Here is a 27,128-nt window from a genome sequence, read left to right on the forward strand (position 1 = left end):
CAGAGGGGCCAGACTCTGACTCCTGCCAAAACCAACAGCTGGGCATTGCAGCTCGAGTGCCTTGGGCTACATAGTTCCAGGAACCAGAAAATGAAAATATAGCTTTCTTCTTTTGTTTTTGTTTTGTTTTGTCATGTTTCGGGACAGGGTTTCTCTGTGTAGCTTTGGAGCCTGTCCTGGAGCTCACTCTTGTACATCAGGCTGACCTCGAACCTGCAGAGATCCATAGGCCTGCCTCTGGCTCTTGAGTGCTGGGATTAGAGGTGTGTGCCACCACTGCCTGGTGAGAGCTAACAGAAAAAGCAGGAGTGGCAGTACACACTTTGCTGTCATTTGCAGGTGCATCTAATCTGACAGCACCTTCTAGGCTTTACTCTTTAAGGGCAACCTGGGGTTTAAAACTGGACTAGTATGCAAGCAAAAATCTACATCCTCTCCCTGCCCCCACAGCGTGCAAACTCGAACTCAACACGATTTGTTTTAATAATGTTAAGACTGAGGAATTTAGGGCAGGAAACGGCACGTTTTTTTTTTTTTTTCTATAATAGTCATAGGTGGAATTTTCCTTCATCTATGATATATAGTCATAATCCTAATTATTCTGTGAATTGATTGGTAAAGAAAAAATAACCAGATATAGAAGGAAAGATTTCTAAGGAAATATGGAGGAGTGGACGAGGGCTAGTGACCAGCATGGAGGCATGGTCTTTCCTTGCTTACACTGACCCCACAAGGCAGGGGCTGACTAGGAGAAACAAGATCCAGGGACGTGAACAAACCGCAAACCGGCATTTCACAAAGATTTACTGCTGCTGCGTGTGTTGTGAGATCAACATCTCCTTTCCCCTGCGCTATGCCTCTCTTACTCTCCCTTTCTATTATTTATGAATAGATTGCTATTAATCCAGTATTCAGAGACTAATGAAGTATAACCGATGCCATTAAATGTTCTTATACTGGACACGGGTAAGCAGATGTGTAAGTAGGTAATGCAAATGCTGATGCCTTGGCTGGAAATGCTCTAATTATCTCCACCACACAGAAAAAGATAATGGCTAGGAGGTAATAGAGCAACCATAAATAGCGACGATCTCCTAGGGATATCTGACACCAAATAAGAGATCATGACATAGCATGTTAAACTTGGTATACTCTACCAAGGCCTGCATAATGCTGGGTGGGAACCGGGAGCAATCTGGTCGCCAGGCAAGGTTACACAGAAATAATTCATTAAAAAACTAAAGTGGCAGAAGAGCTCCCCACCCCACCCAAAACTTGTCCTCACTTGACTCTTCGCTAATGCGCTCAACTGAACTCTTAATACTTGGATGTTTTTCATAAATGCATAAAATGGAGCAATAGATCATTTTATGGTGTCATCTAGTTACAGATCTACTTAAAATCACGGAGCACAATTTGTCCTCAGCCGAGTTTAAATGACTAATCGTGACACTTTGCCGTGGCTCCTCCGGTGCAGGAGGGATGGGTAGAAGGAACCTAGTAGGGCACTAGGTAAGTCCAGCCTTTAATAGGTATCATATTAAGTCATAAGCACCATGATTTCATTCTTTAATGCCTGCCATAATAATACGAAAATTCACTCCCGATCAGGAAGTATCTTCTACTCCCCACTCACTTAATTATCTAGTTGCACGGCCTTGGCAACTCACAAAGCCCTGGAGACTGTCCTCATCCATAAACAGAAGAGACCATTGAGTTCAGTGGATCCAAAGTCCAACGGGGTGGAAGAGTTCACATTTATTGAGTCCTTAAGAGAAGTGAGATCATTTTCTTGAAACCACTCCTGAGGCTTTCTTTAGTTAGTTTCGACGCCTAACTCAAATCAATCTGACAACTTACCGAATACATTTTCAGAAAGAGAAAACTCATCCATGGCCTGTAAATGAGAATGCTCAATCAGATTCATTTTGGGTGCCACTCGGACTTTCCAGTTTGGGGATGTGCTTCTGTGATGGAGGTCATCAAGTAAGAACCCTGAAAGGCAAATACATAGACATGGTTATGGTTGCAATATGGGGTCAGGAGTTGCTCAAGAGAAACAGGTAGGAAGCAAGCAGACATACATCAGTCCAAATAATTCCTCTGTAGAGATTTCTCTATAGCCTTCTTATTCATTTGTCTCGATGTTATGGTTATACCTCTCTTAAAAATGTTTAAGTCATATGGCTTTCAGAAGAGCTGTTTTCTAATTTAAAATACCATATGCTTTTTTCATTTAAATTTCAGTACTTCAGAGATTTAGACAGGATATAATAACAGTTGGGGTATGTCTTTATTTATTTATGTGATTTTTTTTAAGACAGTGTTTCTCTGTATAGCCCTAGCTATCCTGGAACTCACTCTCTAGACCAGGCTGGCCTGGAACTCAGAGATCCATCTCCCTCTGCCTCCCAAGTGCTGGGATTAAAGGTATGAGCCACCACTGTTTGGACATATATATATATATATATATATATATATATATATGTGTGTGTGTGTGTGTGTGTGTGTGTGTGTGTGTGTGTGTACAAATTTAATGGCTTTAATTTAAAAAGGGATCATCTTTGATTTATTTTCTTAACTTTATTTAATAGTTGAATGGGAGTGTGTAAACACACAATAGTAGCTTCATGGCACTCCTTATTATAATTTCTTTGGCTATTTATGCATTATATCAAAAAGTCAAAATTTACAGATTGTTCTGCTAGGAGAGACTTGTTTTCTTCCTGCTGGGGAAAGTTTTTGGGAACTGCATTTTTCACTCTTGTGTCTATCTTGACTCTGCTCTGGACTAGGGTAACACCAAAATGCAAAGGAGATAGGTTAGAAAGAGAAAGAATGGAGCCTGGAAGGAGGACTCATCCTGCCAAAGCACTTCCGACCCCTGCAGAGGACCTGTTCCCAGCACCCACATGGGGGATAACAAGTGTCTGGACCTCCAGTTCCAGGGACTGGACACCCTCTTCTGCCCTTTGCAGGCTCCAGGCATGCAAGTGTGCACAGACATGCATGCAAGCAAAACACGCACACACATAAAGTTATTATTATTATTTTTTTATTTTAAAAAAGAGAAAGAATGGCAAATCTCACCCAAATTTCTGGTTTCATTCTGAAGGGATTTCTGGAGTATCCAAAAGAAGCAGTATCCACATTGGGCTTTTTCTGTAGACCTGCCTGCCCTCCTCCCTCCCTTCCTCCCTCCCTCCCTCCCTCCCTCCCTCCCTCCCTCCCTCCCTCTCTTTCTTCCTCCCTTCCTTCCTTCCATTTCTTGCCTCCCTAGGGAAGAAAGGAGCAGTTTGCAGTGAGAAGGTAAGTCCTCAGAGCTTCCCCCTCAGGCTGAAAATAATTTTCTAACCTTTTTATCCTGTCTCCACTGAGAAATAATTTTTTCCTAAATATTTATATTTTCTACCCTGGAAGAGAATATTAGAGTTTTCTTAGACAAATATTTATTTTATTAGAATGTCCCCAACTTTTCAACCTTCGTGTTTTTCCCAGCTCCAAGAGAAGGAAGCTTCCAATCTGTCTGGCAAGGTGACCTACAGGAACTTGTTCTCTTTGCTCGCTCGTTAGTTCATGCTCTCAACAAACATTTATTGAGTGCTTTACTCCATGGTAAACCCTGAGCTGGATCTTCTGGGATAAAGGAATGAAGGCCGAAAAGCATCCCTGATCCATGATGTCAAGCTTAAATGAGAAACCCAACTCCGATGATTGAACATTGTAATGAACGTGGTTTACATGAAGGTCCAAAATAACATGCTCCAATCCGTTTGGTGTCAAGAGACAGGGAGGTAGGTGGAGAGACATGTTTTTTTTTTTTTTTATTTGTTTTTTTCATTGATTAGTGGCTTGGCTGGCTGGTTTTTCAAGGGTTTCACTATGCATGCCAAGCTGACTGGCCTTGAACTCACTGTGGAACACAGGCTAGCCTTGAACTCACTGTGGAACACAGGCTAGCCTTGAACTCATAGTCTCCAGACTACTGGGGTTACAGGTATGAACCCCCATACCTGGCAGAAGATATGGTTTTAAGGGCCGTTTTTAAAGATGAGCACATCGGCAGCTCACCTGAAGAGAGACCAACTGTGTCCTCTGTGAGGTTCCAGACAGTCTCAACCCACGTGATAAACCAAGGGTATAGTCTTCCCAAACTCTAGAAAAACTCGACTCTCAAACCCCCGATTGAAGAAGATAACTGACTTTTGGATGATACCCCAATCTAAGTTAGAGGACACCAAGGTCCTTAACCTTCACCCCAAAGTAAAACCTAAGTCATTAGAGAAATGCAACATGGCCAATTTAGCTGCTTTCAGTTTGGGAGGCTTATCTGAGTACAGGATAGGAAAGGAAGCTCTGACACATTAGGGTTGAGAAGCATTGAAAGTCGGGGCAGACCCATCACCAGAATCCTACACGGAGAGAAAGCCAATCTCAACTCTGTCCTTCCGTGGTTTGAATGAGAAATGCCCGCCCACAGGCCTATGTGTTGTGTTTGAATGATTGTTCCCCAGTTGGCGGAGTGATCTGGGGAGTGTCGGAACCATTAGGAAGTTGAGCCTTATTGGAGGAAGTATGTCACTGGGGGCAGGCTTTGGGAGTTTAGAGTTTAAAACATCGTCCACTTCCGGTTCCCTCTCTCTGTTTACTTCCATGGTTGGCAAGGCATCAGCCACCTGCTCCAGCGCTTGGCTTGATGCCATGACTCCCCTGCTCCAACGCCACCCCCACGCCCTGCCTCCCCTGTTCCAGCGCTCCCCTCCACGCCATGCCTCCCTGCCATCAAGGACTCTCCTGATACTGTAAGCCAGAATAAACTCCTTCTTCCATTACTTGTTTTTAGTCTTGGTATTTTACGACAGCAACAGAAAAGGAGTGAACACAACTCCTCTCACCCTCAAATAACTGTCACATAGCATAGTGAACCTCTGAACTCAGGGCCCAGGAGCTTTCTGGGTAAGCTGTGGAAAAGGAACAGCACTGTAGCCCATGCAGAAATGCCCAGCGGTGCAATAGCGACTTCTGGGTAAGTGATGTTCTTCCTGAGAGACACCCCCACCCCAAAATTTAGTGGAAGGTGAAGCCAGAGAAGACTCGGTTATGCATATGAAGAGACACCGGCGTCTCTGACTGAGAAGATAGGCTTTGAGAGGGAGCTGGAGGCCCCAGAGGAATAAACCTGGAAATGCTGAACCCAATACAGAAATCTCATTTGTACTTGAAAGACAACTTAGAACTAGAGAAATTCAATCTTAACTATGCTGGCTGTGAGTTGTGTAAATACACATCCAACACACATAGATAAAACACACACGGAAGTCATGTTCCTCGAATGTCCACATGTATGTGTCTATAGACTGTTTATTGCCCCCAAATTCAAACAATGGCTATTTTGGAGTTTCTCCTGTCTCTAGAAGAGAATATCCCACAATGCTAAGAGCTGCTGATTGTTCCTAATTTTCAACCTAAATGCGTACACATGAAGCTGGCTCTGATGTTAGGTTTCTCCCTGTATTCTTCTTCTCTGACTTCCACAGTTTGGTTTAATTTGGTTAGAGTCAAATTCACATTATGTTCCCCCATCTGGTCCTGAACTCCTGGCCTCAAGGATCCCCCTGATTACTGTAGCTAGTACCACAGTCAACCCATTGTTCATGTCAGTTACTGCTTTTAACATGTGTGTTGTTTGCAAGGCTAAAAACACACTTCCACAGTCTAACCCACCTCTCCCGAGTTTCATAGATGCTCCCTTCTTCCTTTGGGTTCTGAAGCATTTTGCTGTATCTTAAATTCAAGTGACAGGCACAAAACAGTCCCCAAAGAAATGTTGGCTCGCTTAAACTATTTGTGTTTATTATTTTTCTTGCACAGTTTTTGCCAAATTTCATGATATCTGGCGTGTTCCCTTGGGAATTGGCACGAGGATCACATCCCCCTATTATCGCAAGCCTTTGGATGTAATTTATCTCTGGGTCACCCAAACAAAAGCTCAGTTCCTCTAAGACTCCGTCATCGGGTGATTATGGCTCAGTGGAAGCCCAACAGTGTTGTTATCCCTGACCAGCTAATGAGAGAGCTGTCTAGCCCCAAACAGTTAACAGGGTTTACTCAAACCTATTTTACTGGGCTCACTAAACCCTATAGGGGCTTTTAGAAAGGAAACTCTTTACTTTTGGAAATCATTATACAAGTGCATGACATTGTAGCTTGTTTCGTGTAGCTTTAGCAAAACACCTGTGTCTGAATCACTTACAAATAAAAAAAAAAAATGATTGATTTGGTTCATGGTAATGGTGGTTGGAGAATAAGGCTAATAACCTAGCAAGGGCATCCTGCCGCATCATAGTGTAGTTGAGAGGTGGAAAAATAAACTACCTTATGTAGAAGGGGCCACTAAAATGTGACTTTCTGCACATATAAATAAAGACGAATTTATTTTAATTTCTAGAGACTTTAAGATTTTAAAACTTGAAATTTTTCTGTGTTGAATTTAAGGTTAGGTATTGCTGGTGCTCGCTTGGTCAACACTACACATGGTCTTGGAGTCGCATTTCTACATAGGAAGCTCCTTCTCGGTGTGGAAGATCACAAGTCGAGAAAAGTAGTCTGCTACACAAGGATGAATAGAGACACATCAGGCATCAGCCAAAGGCAGGTGACATAGCGCAACCCCAAGAGTACAGATGTACTAGACACACAGCTGTCTTACATATATAATAAATTAAGCAACTATAGTCCGAAAGACCCTAAGAAGGTTCTGAAGTCGGTAACAAACGCCTAGATAGCAGGAAGCCACCATTTCCATCTGACATGTTTCTTTACAGAGAAATGACTAGATAAAGAATTAACATAGACAGAGAAGACCCCCTCAGCTCTGCACACCCACTCCCAACCTTCGTCCTCAGTTTCCCGCTCCTCATTCTTGCCCGGGAATGGTGTGAGCGCAGAAGGGATGGGCCAGCTCCCTTGATGGGTTAGCTTAGTCATTCTCAATGAATAATTTTGCTAGCTAAATACATGGACTGTTTTTTTCTGAAAACCTTTCTGCAAATGCCCTCCTACACAAACTCAGAGGTCTGTTTCCATGGCGATTGTCCCTGCTCTTGGTTGACAGTAACCATCAGCCACCTTTCTTCTCACAATTTCTGTGCCATTGTCCACTCTCAACAAGCAATACTTTCTGATCCTCTAGGCGACAAACCCTTTCTTATTTAATGAAAATACATCTCTCTGATTGGAAATAAGTTTTTTTTTTACAAGACTTTTTTTTAATACCTTCATTGGTAATAGTTTTTCCATTTGTCTTTGCCAGTTTTCTGCTGAGGTACTCATCTTTTTTTTTGTTGTTGTTGTTGTTGATGTAGAAGAGATTTTTTTGTTGGCTATATTCACATTTGGGTATATTTATTACATGGCTTTTAAATGATCTTTACCCCCAAAGTTTTCTGTTCAGTGTAGTTAAGCATATTTACTTTAAAGCTGGTGTTTTACTGCCTGCTATTTTTAGTTTACATTACAGGATAGACTTTCTCTGAATTGCTTGTTGAGAATGTCTTCCCTTCATCGTTGCCTTACAATTTGTCCTTATGACCCTGACTTTAATTCTCTATTGATTGCTTGGTTACATTTCTTTTAACCAATATCTTTCCCACTGTTTTAAAATATTTCCTAAAATATTCCATCAAATTGTTCCCTATCATAAATTATATCATATTACCTTTTAATTATATATATTTTAATTATATGCATATATTATTCTTTGAGAAGCCCATACATGTATACAATCCATTTTTATCTTATTGACTCCACTATCTCCCACCAACACCACCCTCCGAGGCCCAACAGCCTGTCTCCCTCTCAACATCAAGTCTCCTTTTTATTGTTATTATCAATACTCCCCGAGTCCAGTTTGTGCTGAACATATGCTAATGGATGTGGGGCTATCCAATGGGTCATGGGTAGCCAGCCAATCAGCAGTCAGACCCCCCCAAAAAGACCCCCCCCCTTCAGCAGCCATCAGCCTCCAATAGCTCTTCTGCTTGGGGAGGTGCTGTGGGGACTCCTCAGTCCATGCTGGACTTTGATGGTCCTGATCTGGTGCTGTTGTTGTATAGGCTGTGAGTGATGTATGCATGCTCAGAAGATGAATTTCATAGCTCTCCTGCACCTTCTGACTTTCACATTCTTTCTGCCCTCTCTTCTACTGTTTTCTGGGGCTTGGGTGAGAGAAGGTTCATAGAGACCCTCCTACAGCTTAGCAAATGGGTCACCTGGCTACTGAGTGTTACTTATACAGTGTATTACTTTGTTTGTTTTTTGAGACAGGGTTTCTCTGTAGCTTTGGAGCCTGTCCTGGAACTAGCTCTTGTAGACCAGGCTGGCCTCAAACTCACAGAGATCCGCCTGCCTCTGCCTCCCAAGAGCTGGTGTTAAAGTCAAGTGCGACCGCCACCTGACTGGCGTATTACTCTTTTAAAAGGTTTCTCTGGGCATTTGAGATGGAACTATATTTATTTAGATAAGAGTATTTACGGAATTTTTTGATAATATTTTGGTTGTACTTTTGTGGGGCATTGGTATGTCTCCATTTACTCAAATGTCCTCTTACAATTCAGCCTTATAGGTTTTATTTTCATTTGTCTCCCAACTGACCAATGGATGTTTCCCAAATCAATTTTCTTCCTTTCTTTTTGGTGTATAATTTAACTTCACTTACTTTATCTTCATTATTTTGCCAGATTACAAACCAAATTAAATTTTTAAAAAATGTAATCTTCCTAAAAAAAATTAGGAGGCAGGAGTCAATTTGTATGACATCAGCATCCCTTTCAGCAGAAGCAGGGGAATACATTGTATCACTTGCCTTTTCCGTTACTGTCCTAAGATACCAAAACCAGAAGCAACTTAAGAAGAAAGTTTATTTGGCTTACAGTTTCAGAGGCTTAGAGTCCAAAAGGCAGAGAAGGCATGGCAGGTGCAAGGATCAGAAACTCACTGGTGACATTTCCACGGCACACAGGAAGCAGACAGGGCCAGAAGGAAGTGTGATAAGGATATAAACCCTCAACTCTCACCCCGTGATGGGCTGCCTCCAGCAAGCCTGTCTTCCCTAAAGGTTCCATTCCGTCCCCAGGCAACAACACCGAGGACAAACTGCTTAAATCCACGAGCCCACAGGCGACCTTCCTCTTTCAAACCACCACTTGCGTACCCAGAAGCAACAGCTGTGTTCTTGCAGAGCAGAACATGATGAGATCGGGGATACAGCACCTGTTCTCAGTTCTTACAGCTTCCTCTGTGGCCTGGGAGTGGTCACTCTCCACTTCTCCTCAAGCCACCGCTGCACAGAGTTTTAGAACCTGGATGTCAGGGCTGCTGCAAAGATTACCGAGTCAACCTTCCCTAGACTTCAACACCCAGGCATGGGGTGACATGAACAATAATGTTCGTCACACTCCAAAAGTCAGAAGCAGCATTGCCGTCCATCACCACGAGAATGGGTACAATAAATAAACCTTATATGGACAGTGTGGTAATTTAAATTACTATAAACTGAACAAAACTATTACAAAGCAAACCAGGGCTCCATGTCTTCATGCCGAGCAGAGGAATCAGGTTGAAGGATAATATGTACGATCTGATGTCATTTGCAGATGTTTAAAGATTTCCAAAACGCATGGAATTATCACTCCACTGCAGGGCTCAGAAAGCTAAGACTTGAAAGCCCTCCCTCCCTTTCTCCCTCCCTCCCTCCCTCCCTCCCTCCCTCCCTTCCTTCCTTCCTCCCTCCCTCCTTCCCTCTCTCCTTTCCTTCCTTCCTCCCTTCCTTCCTTCTTTCCTTCCTTCTTTCCTTCCTTCCTTCCTTCCTTCATTCCTTCCTTTCCTTTCCTTTCCTTCCTTTATTTTGATATTTCTTACTTAAGCCATCATGTTGGGAAGACACTCAAACACATAAAATGAAAATAAATGTAAATTTTAGAAAAGAAGACGAGTACTCTAATGGAAATGTTAGAATAAATATATATTTTAGAAGAGAAGAGTGCTCTAATAGAAATGTCAAAAGCAGAAGTAAAGTTGTGGATAAGGGAAAAACGGGAAATAGTTGGTGAACTAAGATGATTGGGGTACAGGCCAGAGCGGCATCTGTAAACACGGAGAGGCAGGAACCTGAAACAGTCAAGGGAGGTTGAGAGAGAGGATGGAGCCTGATAATACAGAGCATGAGCCTTGGGTGGAAGCAGAAACAGAACATTTATTTTATTTGATGCCTATTCCTACAACACTTGAACCAAAGATTTAATTAAGGCCCGCAGAATGACTTCAAAAGTGGCATGTGCTGTGTATTTTATTGCGAGGTGACACATAGCTACTCGTAGCATGGACCCTCCGCTTTCTGGTTATCAAAATTCACTTGTTTAGTTACTATGGGTCACGGGAAGTTCATGGTGTATAAAGCGGTTCCAATTTGGCATACGCCATGTGTAAATGGATACCTTGAATGTTGCTGTCCCTGTTAAACAGCTCTGGCTTGTGGGGAACAATATCAGAGCTTGGGAGAGGTGTGTAAAAGGTGATCACATGTGTGAACTCTCTATGCACAGTCACACACAAAGGCACTGGTGATGGTGTCCTGTGAATACAGCTACTTAACACAGCCCTGTGAACATAGACTGCAGTAGGTGCCTGTGGATTCACTCTTCAAACCTTAATGCAGCATCGTGACTCCACGGTCAGAGGAAGACCAAGACGCAATGCAAAGGTGTGTTGTTAAGGAGAAAGAAACGACCTCTAGAAAAAAGATAACATTTCCAACTGTCTAGGTATTTGCCCATGGGCAAATAAATTCCACAGTACATTGATATATCTTTTAGGCCATGAATGAGCTCAAAAATGCTAATTCATTCAGTCTTTGTCTGTCTCTGCCTCTCTCTGTGCCTCTATCTGTCCCACTGTCTCTGTGAATGTGTGTGTGTGTTTCTCTATCTCTCCCCATCTCTTTCTCTCTCATAGACATATATATGCATCCAAGAAAAATTGTGTTAGTGAACACAATGTCCTCTTGATCCAGAGCCAACCTTGACAACCCTCCCATAAGTAAATGGTCTTTATAACTCCTGTTTGGGCTGTCACTGTGACTTGATTTTATGAATAAAAATGGACTCTTTCTGAGGTTAAACCTTAGGAGGACATTGAATTTCTGTTTTCCCCCTTGGAATGCTAAGGTTGCCATATCAAGAAGAAAGACTCAGACACAAGTGCCTCGGCCAACATGGAGCCCATGTCTGTAGAAGCAAAGTCTTAGCTATAACTTAGTTTTGCATGGTTAAAAGGAGTCATGAAATTCAACTCAAGCCAAAACACTTGGAAGGTACATAATTAAGCCATTAAATTAGAGGGTAGGGGGACAGCTTGTTATATGATTATGCAACCCCTCCCAACAATGTGAAAAATTGGCCATTGTTTTATCTAAAGTGAGCATTTTCTTAAAAATTTTATATTCTTGAAAAAGCAGCATCTCAATGCCAGTTTCTACCTCATTCACTCACTTACTCAGTCAATATACATTTATGGACTCTGTCAGACAACCAGACATAAAAAGCCCAAATCTATCATCATCATCATCATCATCATCATCATTGAAGAAAACACAGACCTCAACAAGAGTATAAGTTGAGCATTCATTCCCCAATTCACTGATACTCTATAATGTTCCAAGCTTTGGTTTAAGTGTTGGAAATACAGTGGTGAATAAAGCAAAGAGCTTGCTGATAATTCCAGCAGAAGACACAATAATACGCAAGTAAGCAATGGTGATCATAATAAAATAAAGGAGATCAATATAAAGGGGATATAGATGGATACCAGAGAAGGTAACCAGAAAAGAGTTCTCTAAAATGTGGGTCTTTAAACCAAACACAGATGTCTGGGAAGGGCAGGGAAGCTGCCCAAAGGAGCACTAAGACCACAGAAGCATCCAGCCAGAGCTACAAGCCTATGCTTGGAGTGTCGAAAGAAGACAGCCAATCCAGGTGTGTGGAGATGAGCCATTCAAAGAAGGACTCTACGAGATGAGGCCCAAGCAGGCAACGCCCCTATGGCTGAGGAAAAGAAAGAAGAGAGAAAGAGAAAAAGAGAGAAAAGAAAAGGAATTGTGGTTATTAGAGTGGGACGGCATGTTGGACGTGGATATCGAACTCTGTGTTCTGAGCAGCTTTTATAGCTCAGAGCAGTGGAAGAATTGCCAGAGAAGAAGCTGTTTCAGGGAAATCAGTTACTGCTTTAGAGATGAAAACAGAGATTTATATCTATTATTATCCTTGGAAATCAGCTTCAAATGGATCTGACGTCAAAATGTATCAAAGTTATTTGACAGAATAATGGGACGTTACATTACTATCTTTATTATATTGGGGATTAAGGACTAATTTGCTAAGATACAAGTAGGAAAATAATAACTTTGGAAGTATTAACATGCAGTACTGGAGTCAAAACACTATAAACAAAAGTAAATGTCTAAAACTGGAAGATGGTATTTTTTAACACAAATAGCAGCCAAACCATTAGAACAAACAATATTCAAATAACTCTTATAAATAAAATCAGAAAAGATAAACAATCCAAGGCAGAAATTGGCAAAGAAAATGAAAAGGAATTGACCATAGTGGAAACACAAGTGACCAAGAAACACACACGCGTGCACACGCACAAACACACACACATACACACAACCAAACTAATTAGCAATTAGAAAAAATAAAAATTGGTATAACTAGGTACTGTTTATCAGGTTGTCTAAGTAATTAAGTTTGTGAAGTATTCCAAGAAGAGGAAAGCACTGTGAATAGGTATTCTCACACACCTCTGATGGGGCTATGATGTCTACTCTATTGGGAGGGCTCTTTAGCAGTGTGCATTTGAACAAGATGCAAAGCTAATACACAGGCACTCTCCCTAAAGACACCATAACCCACGATGCAAAGATTCCCCTTGTGGTGCAGAAACTACAGTTTCTAATGGTGGCAAGTGGGAGCCGCCTAAAAGCCTATGGAGAGTGGAATGGACAAACACCCTGTGCTCGGCCACTTCCATATTACATTAAAGAATGGTTAAGAAGTTTGAGGTGGGGGGCTGGAGAGATGGCTAAGCGGTTAAGAGCATTGCTTGCTCTTCCAAAGGTCCTGAGTTCAATTCCCAGCAACCACATGGTGGCTCACAACCATCTGTAATGAGGTCTGGTGCCCTCTTCTGGCCTGCAGACATACACACAGACAGAATATTGTATAATAAATAAATAAATAAATAAATAAATAAATAAATAAATAAATAAAAAGAAGTTTGAGGTGGTATCACACGCCTCCTCACTGAAAGAGAGAAGTAACGGAGAATAGGTTTGGGGAAGGTCATGAGAGATCCTAGACGCAGTTACGCTGTTACAATGTTCTCTAAAACTGAATTCACCAATGTATATCAGTTCTCTGAGATACAGCACCACACCTTCCAATTTGCCAACTGTATGCTTGAATACTATAAGCAAGTATATTTATATGCATTGAGAGAACTTTTAGAGGGTAGGAGTGCACTTCAATGATAGTATAGCAAGTATAAGCTCTTGTGTTTGAACTAGTGGAAGTAGCCAACCAATATCTGATTGACTTAAGGCCCATGCCACAAGAGGGAAGCCATGCCTGACACTGTTTGGGGTTGGGCTTGGAGAAAGAGGGGAGGGAAGGAGGGAGGAAAAGAAGGGAGAGGAGGGAGAGAGGGAGCGAGGAAAAGAGACAGAGAGAGATATTTTCGGGTGATGGTGGTTGTGCCGCTATGCAGCTTAGAACTCAGGACACTCGCGGGGCAATGGTGACACACTCCTCTAATCTCAGCACTCGGGAGGCAGAGGCAGGCGGGTCTCTGTGCGCTTGAGCGAGCTAGTTTCAGGACAATCTCCAAAGCTACAGAGACAACCTACCTCCAAAAAAAAAAAAAAAAAGAAGAAGAAGAAGAACTCAGGACATTCATGTCATGTTGCTCTTGAGCTCCAACTCTGCTGGCAGAAAATACATGGACCATAAGGAATAGCCAGGAGGACGCTGGGGGCATATCTTACTGATGAAGTGTGTACGTAGTGTGCACAAGGCCCTGGGTTCGAATCCTTGTCCTACCACCAGTCCCCAGTACTGGGAGAAGTTTGTTCTTTTGCTTCATGAACCAATCCCTGTCACCAGAACTAAAGGGAGAAAGAGGCCGGAAGCAAAGTGGGGAAAGGTTGACCCATCAAGAAAATAACCTTATTTTCTTCCTTTTTACCGAGAGAAAAACGTTAGGACTCTATCATATCAAGATAAGCCTTGCGGCAGCATCCGTCACCCGCCAGGACCTCTGAGAACCACACAGCTCGGACGCCTTCCAGAAAGTCCCTAAATCACAGCACCAAGCTGCGAGCATTCCAGGCTTTAATTAAGATGCTGATAACTGAAGTGTCCAATCAGCTCTTGCGGCCTGCGGGTTGCTGAGCGCAGGGCTGCACTTCCCCCTTCCTCGGCTGATAACACAGTCACTGGAGAACGAACGCCCTGTGCGTGAGGGTTTAGGAATCCTCAAACATATTTGTGGGTTTTAACAACCGGCCCTGTCAAACTGAAACGGCTGCCAGCTGTCAGAATCAGGTTTTTCCCAGGCCGGTAACAAGATCAGGGGAGCAAAGACAGAGCGACGCGCCAATGCAAATGCTACTCTTCTTCGCCGTCTGTCCTTGGAGGGGTTCCTCATCCTTTTTTGAGTCTTGTTTCCCTGATCTATAAAATGGGCACTCACTAGATTTCCACACCACACAGGGCTCTTGTGAGAAAGAAACAGGCTGTTTAGGTGAGGCCTGGGACATTTAGCAGACATGAACTTAAAGTTAGCTTCATTGCCTCCCCTCCCCCATCTCTCTCTGTCTCTGTCTCTCTGTCTCTGTCTCTCTATCTCTGTCTCTCTGTCTCTGTCTCTCTGTCTCTGTCTCTCTGTCTCTGTCTCTCTGTCTCTCTATCTCTCTCTGTCTCTCTATCTCTCTCTGTCTCTCTGTCTCTCTATCTCTCTGTATTTGTCTCTCTGTCTCTCTCTGTCTCTTGCTCTCTCTCACTCTCTGTCTGTCTCTCTGTCTCTGTCTCTGTCTGTCTCTCTCTCTCTCTCATACCCACACACACCATTCCTTCTGTTTTCCTGACAGGGCCCTCAGGTCTCACAGCCACTGTGTGTTCCGTACACTTTGCCCTGATCTTGGAGTCAAGCCAAGGATGGTCCCACGTTCCCCCTCCCTCCGCAGGAGAGCTGCGAGCCGTGGGACCTTGCTAGAGATACTGCAACAGGGTTTCCGGACAACCCAGCTCTGTCCTGCTATGAGCTGGGAGTTACATCAGGCATGTTGCAACACAGTCAGCAAAACAGAAGGGTCCAGGGTGCAATCGGCACAGGTCCAGCCTTTGGTGGGGGGAAGGCGTGGCATGACTCAAAGATGAAAGTGTCTATCGCTTTTTAGAAAATCAAAGCCAGGAACACAATGGCAGCGGCCCAGCTATCTGTTCCTACCTCTCACGCCCATTTTTTAAGGGAAAAGAACACACACACGCCACTTTATTAAGGTGTGGCTGGCATAAAATGATGTAAAATCATTGCCATAATCTATGCCATAAACCTTCTCATCGTCCCCAAAGGTCTCTTCCTCATTGTCTTCTTAATCGCGTGAACGTAAGGATCCCCGTGCCACACTGCAGACGTGGCCCTAAGCGAGCACCCCGGACAACGTTGGAGCTCTTCAGAACACAGGCGTGAGTTGCTCAGACTAGAAATCCATGCGAGTTGTCTGTTATCCCCCTGCCCCTCCTTTCTCAATCAAAGTCCAATTAGGAGGACTTCTCTGAGCGCCTCAGCCAGAGAAGCGGGCCTTATCTACAGTCCAAGGACGTTTTAATAATGAAGTTCTTCATCATGTTTTTTTTCATATGTTTTTAATATTTCTATCTGACATCAGTGTTAGAAGTGGAAGGCGGTAGAGGGGTGTATGAATGAAGTTTAACAAGAAAACTCCCCGAAGCTACTCATCTAAAGAGAATACTCCTGCCCCTGAAGTCTAGACTCGGTGTTCTGCTCTTCAACCCGTGGTCACCCGACAATGCTCCCAGAAAGGCAAATCACCAAAAGGTAACACCACACAGGTCAGATTTTCTGTGGAACTAGACATGAACCATTTTTGGAAACTTACTATCTACAGTGCTGCCCTCTGCGAGACCAGGACGTGGAAAGTTTATCACTTTACAGTATTGTTCAGTAAGAAAGAAACGTCGGCTTTCCTCTTTAGGGCTGTTTTCTCTTCTGGTACTTCAGCATCCTGACATCAAACCCTGAGAACCCTAGAGTTTTGTTGACCAAAACCCCAGGTATCTGAGAGAAGCCCATAAGCCATGCTCTTTCTCCACTCCCTTGACACACACACTCCCACTTCCGACAGAACTAGGTACTTACTTGGATTGTCTTGGATCAGAGATGTCCAAGGCCCTGGGAGGGTTCAGAGCCCAGTCCTCCTTTCCAAAGCCCAGCAATCTCGCTGCAGATGCTCCGAACTCAGTTCTGCTCTCTTGGGGGAGATAGGAAGACAGTGGGGTGGGTCGGAAGAGGAGAGACGGGAGTAAAAGCCCGAGTGACCACAGGCGGCCTTCCGGCATAAGCTGCAGCATCTCTCCCTTGGCTCCGGGCCTCGTGGACCCAGATTAGTCATTAACAGTCCTCCCCTGCTAAACGATATAAACACAGAGAGGAACCTCAGAGAGCCTCGAAATGCCCGGCACAGTCCAGAGATAGGAGCCCCATGGGCCACCTTTCCTGACAGTCTGCTGGCTGCTTTCTCAGGGTCTGGGAGCCCAGATTTCTGCCGTATCCCCTCCCTCACTTGGTAGTTTCTTTCCATGGTTCTGCTGCTTCCCAGAAATGAAAACTAGAAAGGATGAGCCTCCTTGAGCCTTCTCCTCCCAGGGTTCCCACATCAAGCTGTAGAGACCCCTTTTGATTCCGACTTTGGAATGCTGCCTCTTCCAAGCTACCCGGCTCCTCTGCTAGGTTGGTTGGGCCCACCACAGCTTCCTTTCTGAAGAACCACGGGAACCCACCGCTACCTTTTCTCTCATCTTTTTTGGGGTCTTCGTTTGCGTTGAGAATGAGCTTTGTTCGGATGCGCACACTCATTAGCTTCAGCACTGAGTGTGACACTTGGCTTTCCTGAGATTTGGTTTCATCATCTGCGAACTCGTGCCCCTAGAGAAACTGAGGGCTGTGTTGACAATCAATTGGTGCAAGTAGTTAAAAGGTTTGCCGTGTGTGCCTAGCACATGGCTGCTTCTCGATCACTTGGCACCATTATTTTTTCTCTCCTTTATTCCTTAAAAAAATGCATTCTCTATCGACTCTGTGCCCAGCAACACACTAGGTGGCCTAATCAGAACTCCCAGGTGGGTTTCTCATCGCCTGAAAAGTAAACATAAAATGTCAGGCATTTGGGAACCCCTTGACCTCCAGTCGTTCCTAATCTGGACTTTCTCATATCTTGTGTCTCAGGGATCGCAACTTCTGCTCCCTGACATTGTGCTCCTGTCTCCACACGTCCAACCAAGCTTTTCCCAGATGATCTTTCAATTACCCTCTTTTCCTAGACACAGATCGTCTCACCTCATTCTTCATCCGCTCCTACCCTGCCCACCACCACCCCTGCCCTGAATGCTTCCAGTCTTATTTGTGCTTTATATTTCCACTCGATTCTTCTACAGAAGCAAAGTTCCAAGAGGGCAGGCGTGGTGGCGGACGATGGCTCTCGAGCTTTGCTCTGCCATCATGTCTCCCAGGGAAGTATGGCATCACCGCGCGTAACGTAATCGATGAACGAGCTGAGAAACTAACTTTTCAAAGTGGGATGGCTTCATGTGTGTGAGTGTGTGAGTGTGTGTGTGTGTGTGTGTATACTTGTGTCTATGTGTGTATATACTTATGTCTGTGTGTGTGTGTACTTGTATGTTTGTTTCTGTCTGTGTATGTGTGTGTGTCCTGGTGTGAAGTCTGTTTGATGGGAGATCTACATTAAAATCTATTAGAAATGTTACATCATGCTTCTCTTTTGCACACCGATCCCCCTCCCCCACTTAGGTGTCTTTCTTAGTGTCTCACGGCACACCCTCTGACTCTGTCAATTATCCTGTGTTTGGAGAAGCATTCTGCTTGCTAACACTTCCTGAACTCATCAGCTCTGACCTGATCCAGCAACTGGTTTGTATGGAGTCTAATAAATTGTGCGGCCAGTCTCATCCATCAACTCAAACAGCACAGTCTTCCTTTTGTTTGGGACAGGGCTGCTCTTCATGGGCACACACTATTCATAGACTCGTGTGCCCAAGAACCCCAGAGCCGCACATAAAGGGATCGCTAGCTGCTAGGACTTTCCTTCTTCCCATGGCTATTGTCCCAGCCCTCGGTAGAATCAATTGCCCAAACTGCATTAACTCTTGTTTTAAGAGGCAGGATGACCTGCTTTATGCCATGTTGCTATGCAGGTTAATTGGCTGGGAAATATTCTAGCAAGCACTCAGGAAAAGACATAATAGAAAGATGAAGGCCATTGTAGGGCCTGAGTGTTATATTGTGTCCAACCTGCATTGAAAACGCAAAAGTGGCTGAAAGGTATAAATAGGCAGGATAAATGAATACACCAGGGATACTTAGAGAGGTCCTTAACTCTTTGGGAAATACAGCTGACGGCCCTTTAAGATCAATAAAGCTACTTCCCATCAGAAAGCAAGGGATCAGACCTTCCAGCTGCAGTGTGCTGCTTCTCCACATCATTCTTTCTGTGTCTCAGAGCCGGGACTAAGCCTGAGGACAAAGTAGTATCTGATAAGAGGAAAACCGTGGTGCTCAGCTGCTTAGAAACGGCTCTGCAATGGAGGAGCTCACCAGCCTGTACCCCAAGAGTGAGCATCCCTTGAGCATCTACTTATCCAAGGCTCTGGAGCACCACTTGTAGAATCCCCTAGTTACACACAGCCCACGTGGATGCTTGCTCACCTCTGTGCTCCCATAGCATGCCACCCTACTTCAAACATGTCTAAGTTTTTACCACCACTGTTTATTTCCTTATCTGTCTCCTCTGACATCTTGAAGCTGGGCGCTGTGTGCCATTGCTGCTACTGTTTTTCATCTGGCCCCCTGTCTTAAAACAGCACATGCCTGCCCTGGATACTCAGTGGATCTCTATGGACAAGTAAGATAACAAATTGTATGTAATATATAAACAGCTCCCACAAATCAATAAGGGACCCACAACAACAACAACAAAAAGAAAACTGAGCAAGGTAAACGAAGACACCAGACAGAAAAGTAAGTAAAATTGTCCGCTAACCATATAAAGACATTCTATCATAGCCGGAATGATACTGACAGATAGAAAGATTCTAAATGTCTTCTAGATGCATTAAAGGACAACCAAACTCAATCATAATAAGAGGAATGCAAATTAAGACCGCTCTGAGGGGTCATTTTTCGATGATTAGATGAGCAAAGGCATAAAGGAGTTCACTAACAGCACGTGGCAAGGATCAACACTTCCATATTACGCTGATGCGGATGTAATTCTCCAAGAGAACAAACCCCAAGTGTACAAAACCTTTCCCCTAGCAGTTCCTCATCTCAGCATTTATCCTGAAAGATATGTACGCATGGGTATTGTAATACCCGGCGTCCATCTTTGGAAGGTCCCTCCCCCTCGGAGTTGCTTTGGTCTGGACTCCACCTCCAGGGAAAGCACGCCAAGCACTGACCCCTCCCCAGGGAGAGGCTCGTCTTAAGAAATATACCTAACAGGTATGAACGTAGATTTGACCATACAGCTAATTTCACTCTGGTGTGTGCCGCGTCTGCTTGTCAAAGCCCTGGGACACTCTCTTCCAAGCAAATACTGTTGTCTGAGATCCAGGCCTTTCCCAAGAACCTCCAGACTTGCACAATTCATCAAGCCAAGAGGCAGTCATCTATTATGGCCGGGTCTTCTGGGACCACACTTCAGCGCTGCGGCCACCATCACTCTGATTAATCAGTAGCCACGCTGTAAGAGTTGTTAAATATTTGGATATCACTTCTATGTTCAAGGTTGTTCACTGCAACACACGGGGTGTGAGCCAAGCCTAGGGAGCAGTCTAATCGGTAGACAAAGCAGACCTGAGCCTGCTCTGTGCCACACATTGCTGGGGTGGTTGACACTGATTAGCATACTTAATCCTCACCATTACCCAAAGTCGAGTTACTATTGCAGTTTCCGTTCTGCGGTGACCCAGCTGACACACAAAGGAGCGGGTGACCATCTACTGAGAGCTAGCAAGTGGCAGAGAAAGGATTCTGTCGGAAACGGTCATTCCAAAGACCGTGCTCTTAAAATCAAATGTGTGCTAGAAGTGGTTTAATGAAATAAATTAGGATTTATCCCTGGCATGAAATGTCATGAACAAGCTGAAGTTCTTTATGATGCATAATGAAATACTAAGCAAACTGTACTGATGAAGAGTATACATAGTAATATGCCATCCAGTTTGTGCCTAGCACATATGCACATGCACGTGTGTTTATCACAAAGTGCATATGAATCACATACAAGTGCATGCACGTGTGTATGTAAAGATCACAAACTAGATGTCTAGAACATGTCTAGAATGATATCTATGAAAGTGCCTACACTAGTCACCCACCTCTAGAGGACAAGCGTGTGCTTTCTGTGTGTCTTCTATACCTTTCGAATTTTATAGCATATCCATCTTTCATAAATTAAGCAACAAATTAGCTGTATTTAAAAGGGTGATGACAAGTACATTAACACTCTGTGGCAGAAAGTAAAATTAAAAACTGGGCTTGGAGAGAAAGAGAAACAATACACAGGGCAAGTGCAGCCGAACATCCAACCCTCTTAGCAAGGAAACGTGGGAGGAGCTTGAGGGAGCAGGGGAGGGGCATCCCGAGGGAGAGACAGAGGTAAGAGGCTATGACAACTAACAAGAAGTCACACATGACTCGAAGGTCACTAGAGGTGCACACCAGTGTGGAGACTCAGGGTCCAGAGGGGCTGGCAGGGTGCTCACGAGAAGCCAGCCCGTGAGTCCCCATCCACAGAGGAACATAAATATAAACCAGAAATGCCCACACCCCATCCCGCCCCCACCGCAGGGCTGATAAGGATAAGCTGTGGCACTATCCCCAAGAGACAAGGCAAGAAACAAAGAAGTAATTGAAGGTTTGGGAGAAAATAGGACCAAGGGGAAAAAAAGGCTCAAGGAGCTGAGATTGTTGCTTCTGAAGAAGGACAATGGCTGTCCTCTTTTTGATGACGGTCTCGCCATTCATTGTTGGGGGGAATGATGACCAGCTGTTCTGTGGGACCACAAAGGGGACAAAGAGGGAAAGGGCCTCAGTGCAGCGTGAGTGATCTAAACGGAGCTCTGAAAAATCTTTGTCAGGGAAAAAAAATGCAGCGAAAACTTAAAGTTGTTAAGCACCGAGGGAATAGATTCTGGCAGAAGATGTGGCTCTGTTGTTCTCTCCCCTAAGGATGTAGAACTCAACTGGCCTTGCATTCCAAGGCAAGCTGTTCCATCTTTCTACATGAGGTTTCTTTCTCCAAAACGGTAGGATGACACCGGACCTGCATGTAGCAAGACCGTGTGTTGAGGAAGGTTGTCGTAGGACTACAACAGACCTCCTGTGTGCACTGTGTTCAGAATGGGACCTAGCATGTAACAAATTCAGCAAATTCTCCATAAAGAATATCTGCTGCCCTGTGTGACAGAGAAGGTGTTTATTCACGACAAATGTCCCAAGTTCTCTACCCAGTTACGTAAAATGTTCCCGAAGGTGTCTTTAACTTGAGAAAATATTCTGAGTGCCTCATAAGTTTAAGCAAAAAAAAAACTTCCACAATAATTCTATGCACAGACCGGGTCTCGTGTCTTCCAGGTTAATCTGGGACTTCTCAGGTTGCCAGGGATGAACCTGAACTCCTGATCCTCTTGCCTTCACCTTCCAAATAGGCACGCACACCACCACACCCAATTAGGTGATGTTGGGAATAGAACCCAGGGCCTTGTGCTTGCTAGGGAAGCCCTCTACCTACTGAACCACATCCATAGTGTGGATACACACTGCACCACAATGAAGGCATAACCTTTCTGAAATTGATGTTAGACCCTTTGCCTCATCTATTTGGTTCTAAGAAGTTCAGTGTTAGCCATTCTCCCAAAATTTACATTTCCAACAACTCAACACTCTGTAACACTGAAGTAGAAAAAGCAACCTTTTGTTGTTGTTTTCTTTTGTTTTGTTTTCTAATGGTTTGGACTGCAGCTCACGGTGATAAGCAAATTTCATATTACAACATGGTACAGGTGCACGTTCATACAACAATAACTGAAATGGGAACCTACAGGAAAACACAATGTCTATTTATGATCTATTTTTGTCTCTTCTGTTTTATTTTTATTCTTTGTTTTTTTTAAAAAAACAAAGATCCCCTATGAAAGGGGGAGTAGGTTTAATGGCATTGAGCAAAATTTTGTGCTTCCTACATCCTCAGCCAAGAACAACTTCCTTAATTGCTCCAAGGATCTACTTATTCATCAGTTAAAGGATAATTAAATGGTTTTTATCTCAGCATCTCACAGAGTTCAGGTCAGGACACAAAATAAGCTGGGCCTAACCCTTATGTCACAGGTCCTCTTGAGACAGAGCCTCTCATTAGATTAGAATAGCTGTGCCCAGTCCAGGCCTAAGCTGAGCTGAGCTGACAGTCAGGAGACCCTCTTGCTGGTGCGCTAAGTTGTCTTCACAGGTGCAAGTTCAGAGTCCTGATGAGAACTTAGGAGCAATGTAAAAGGGAACAGCTGTGGAAGAGTCTGAGACCCCCCACAGCTGCCCCTAGACTGAACTCAGTTTAAAACCTTCCTGAGAAGGGGCCACAGAGGGAAGGAAACAACTCTGTACCCTTCAACATAAAGGCGGAATCGGACAGGATGTGTGTGGGGGAATCTTTTGTTCCAAGTGGCGAAACCACAAAACAAAAATGCGTTAAACGTTTTGTTTCTTAAAGAATAAATAAGTGTTGGATGCTGAAAAAATTAAAGCCAAAAACTATTTTTCCCAGCAAGGGAAAGACACATGATTATTGCTCAAAATAAATTACTCCAGAAAAACTACTTGGACATTTCACCCTATCTATACACATGCAGCCTTGAGGTATCTTTGACTTGACACTTGGCGTTATGAGTCTTGGTCCCGAAGAAACCAAAGGAAGGGGTTTTCAAATTTTGCTCAGGATCATGTGTATAATGTCTAACCTTGACAAATCAGGTGGGATAACCCATGCAAGGTCGCTGTGGGTGTTGCCCTTCCTCCATGAAAGTCATGCCACAGCGGGGGGGGGGGGGGAAGGGGGTGTGTGCATTTGTTTCCCATGAACGCACACATAGAGCGAGGTGGAGAGACACAAAGACTGATCGGAATTGGGAAGAAAACAAGTGCCACCGGAAGACAGACCTCTGGAAGCTGAAGGAGCAGTAAATATGAAGGTCAAATCACGACTTTTAAAGTACCCAGTGCCAAAAGGTCCAGGATGCCAAGACCACTGTTGCAGTTTGGTTTCTGTTGCTATGATAAACACAACGACCAAAGGCAACTTGGGAAGAAGGGGGTTATTTGGCGTATGCATCCCCATCGCAGGTTATCACTAAGGGGATTGAGGGCAGGAACTTAAGCAGCAGCCGACGCAGCAACTATGGGTTACGGGCTTGCTCCTCATGGCTCACTCAGTGTGCTTTCTCAGACAGCCCAGGACCACCTTCTCTGGGTAGCATCACCCAAAGGGGGCCGGGCCTTCTGCTTTAATCATTAATCAAGAGAATGCCCACAGACAGGCCCACTGGCCAATGGAAGCAATGTCTCCATTGAGGGTCCCTCTCTGGTTTGTGTCAAGTTGACAAAGACTAACCAGGACAGTCACCATCCTCCAAACACAGCTGGAGACAGAAACAGTACTCATATATAGCATCCATAATAGGAAATCTAATTACACTTTGTTTTTTATTTAACCAAATTTCTGAATTCTTCAGAAAGTTCTGCGCATACGTGCAAGTCCTCGCCTTCCCTGCCGCCATAACTATTTATTCTGACTTTGTTTCAGAGTCCTGGGAAGTAGAAAAGAGTTAAAGAGAATGCATGCCCCACCCAACCTGGAGTGACGGGAATGTTTCCAAGGGGATAGCTACAAGGGACTTCTAGAAAGTTGCGCTTATAGATACAAAGTTCCTAAATCTTAGAAAGGAGTTTGGAACCCCAAGCACAGCGTGAGCCCAGGCTGGGACAAAGGGTAGCCAAGGATGGATAGTGAGATATCTTGCATTTGGAAAGGCTTTGGCTGCAAGTAAACTCTGGTCACAACCCTGGAGAAGAGTCCTGATGAGAAACAAGTTTGGTGAGGAGAGAGATGCTTCTACGGATTAAGCAGATAAAGCGCGCTTGCGCACAAGCATGGGGGTGGGAGTCTGGAGCCTCCAGGCAGGTATAGCAGCCTCTCTGCCCCCGTAATCCAAGCCCCTAGGAAGCAAAGACAGGGATCCCTGGGGCAATTGTTTAGCTAGGCTAATCTCTTCAGGTTCAACGAGAGACCCTACCTTAGTAATAAATAAAGCGAAGGGTCGTTGGGAAGACTCCTGACTTCAACGTTTTACTTCCACACACATAGGTACATGCATTACGTACACACACACACACACACACCCCATATCCTTGGTAGCATTTGGCATTATTTTCCTGGTGCTAGCCATTCTGCCAGTCTTGAGTCTTTAGTAGATGTCAACCCGATTACTCATGCCTCCAACACCTGGCAGGGGAGTGGGGGTTGCAACTGTGCAGTTGCGGCTTCATTCTTCCTTCCTGAGCCACGCTCGGCTTCTTCTACATCAGGTGACTTTCCCCTACCCCTTGGATAGATGCTCCCAGGTCGCTGTCTTCCATGCAGGGCCTGGACAACAGGCAGAAGATCAGCCAGCTATCTGCACTAATCTGTGGGGTTTTGCGTTTCAGAAACAAACTCAAGCTCTTACGGCTGCCATTTATCACCGTTCATCATACCGGGAAGATGTAAGAAAAGGCGGCGCTCTGAGGGATGAATCACTAAAGATCTGTGTGGGCCCAGCCCGCTATTTCCTGTCCCTAGGCAAAGGATGTGAGCATATCTGTATCAGGCTTGACAATCAGATAGCAGAGATAAAGCTAAAAAGACCGAATGGCATGTTATTTTATCAAAGCTCATTTTGAAATTGTTATCTTTCCCTGATACTGTTTTTGACAAAGGTAATCAGATCATCATTAGAACAAGGCTCAGCATTGTTTTATTAAAAAAAAAAAACACCTGGATCATTACTCATTGGATTTTAATTACCTAGTTTAATTTGTTCATGGATGCCGCTTTTAATTTTCTTCCTCTGATGAAAATTCTTGGAAGGTACTCCCATTATTCTGATTTTATTTCCTATCTATGAAAATTAGATACTTAGTTTATTAACACTTTAAGCTGATTTTTAATTCAGTCCTAACATCAGTCTCTAGCAATCATTTTGGTAGTATCAAAAGACTTTGTCTTTTGAAAGTCATAACCAGTGACCAGCTACAACTACTATGGGCTTTTAAAAAAAATTAATGACTAATTTATTAACATACTGCCTTTAACATATTAGGCACCTATCAGCAAATGGGGACTTCCCTGTACTTAAATGTTGAGCATATTTTATCAAAAACCAAAGTTTCTATCTGTTTAATAAATAAGCAAGTGTGTCCCTAGTGACCATACATAAACTGTAAAGTTATCCTCAGAAACGGGAGCCATTTCTCCTCTGGAAGTGGAATAGGAAGAGGACAGGACGACAGGAAAACCTGAGCGAGTCCGTGGGCAACAGTGGAGAAGGAATAGATAAATATTCGGCTAGTAAACAGGTCGGGAGAGGTCATTTCTCTCAGCTCCTTTAAAAGCACAAGATATCCTATACCCTGCATTTAATGGACCTGTATTTGTGAACTCAGGAAGCTCAAGGCGTTGTGTGATGAGAAAGAGGGTACCTGTGGACACAAACCCTTCCTTCTTCAGTCCGTCATTCCTGCACTAACTTGTCCGTTCATTTGGTACACATGTTGTGGGGGGGGGGGCTCTGCTCTGTGGGAGTCCCCGGCCATTCAACGGTGCAGAAGTCTGGTGTATTTCCTGTCTAAATACATCCTATCATGTAGTAAAAAAGATTGGAATGGGAAAAAAAAAGTATAAAATTGCAAAACAGCTGAAAAAAATAGAGGTAAATATTCATTTTAAACCTCCACGGCTTCATATATGAGACTCAAAGAAAATCAGATAAGCATCTGTGTTGGTTACTTTTCTCATCATTGCAAGAAAATACCTGATAAAAGTAACTCAAGTATGGGAGGACCTCTTCTGGCTCACAGTTCAAGGCTCTAATCATTCATGTTGGGGAAGTCATGGCAGCCAGAGTATAAGGTAAGCATTGAGTCCAAAATGAGGAAGGAGAGAGAGAGAAAGAGAGAGAGAGAGAGAGAGAGAGAGAGAGAGAGAGAGAGAGAGAGAGAGAGAGAGAGAGAGAGAGAGAGAGAGAGAGAGAAGCACTGGGGTTCAACTTAATTCCTCCTTTCTATTGAGTCTGGGACCCCAGTCCATAGGGATGGTGGCACCCACAGGCAAGGTGAGTCTTCCCCTCTCAGTGAGCCCGTTCTGGAAACGCTTGCCTAGACACACTCAGGGATGTCTCTCCATGGTGATTAACTCCCACCCAGTTGACAGTGAAGATGAATCACTATGTCATCCTATGTGTCCTGCATGGACTGCCATTTTCACGTAACTATCTTAACCCCTACACAAACTTTGCGAAGTGGATCCAGCTCCCTATCTACACAGCTAAGGTAGCTGACACCAGGTCAGGGCTTGTCAAAAGCCAAAGGTTAGCAAACCCATCCAGTGACATTTGAACAGAGGCCACACCAGTCTCCCGGCATGGCACTCTCTCTCTAGAGGGATC

The 27,128-nt window shown here is 44.0% G+C and overlaps 1 protein-coding gene across 2 annotated transcripts in view; it reads right to left on the reverse strand.

The window, feature by feature from the left end:
* The window catches only part of Nr1h4 (nuclear receptor subfamily 1 group H member 4), a 70,756-nt gene extending 54,014 nt beyond the window's left edge, over positions 1-16,742 (reverse strand). The window contains exons 1-2 of one of the 2 annotated variants that reach the window (XM_038314687.1): positions 16,498-16,742; positions 1,861-1,995 (exon numbers count right to left, since the gene is read on the reverse strand). In XM_038314687.1, coding sequence (XP_038170615.1) covers positions 1,861-1,927 — 67 coding nt within the window. In that variant the 5' untranslated portion in view covers positions 1,928-1,995; positions 16,498-16,742. The remainder of the gene's footprint in view (positions 1-1,860; positions 1,996-16,497) is intronic. The other variant, XM_038314688.1, reaches the window with a different exon arrangement.
* Positions 16,743-27,128: the final 10,386 nt, after the last annotated feature.

The sequence above is a fragment of the Arvicola amphibius genome, chromosome 17 (assembly GCF_903992535.2).
Source record: "Arvicola amphibius chromosome 17, mArvAmp1.2, whole genome shotgun sequence".
In the NCBI taxonomy this organism is placed as follows: domain Eukaryota; kingdom Metazoa; phylum Chordata; class Mammalia; order Rodentia; family Cricetidae; genus Arvicola; species Arvicola amphibius.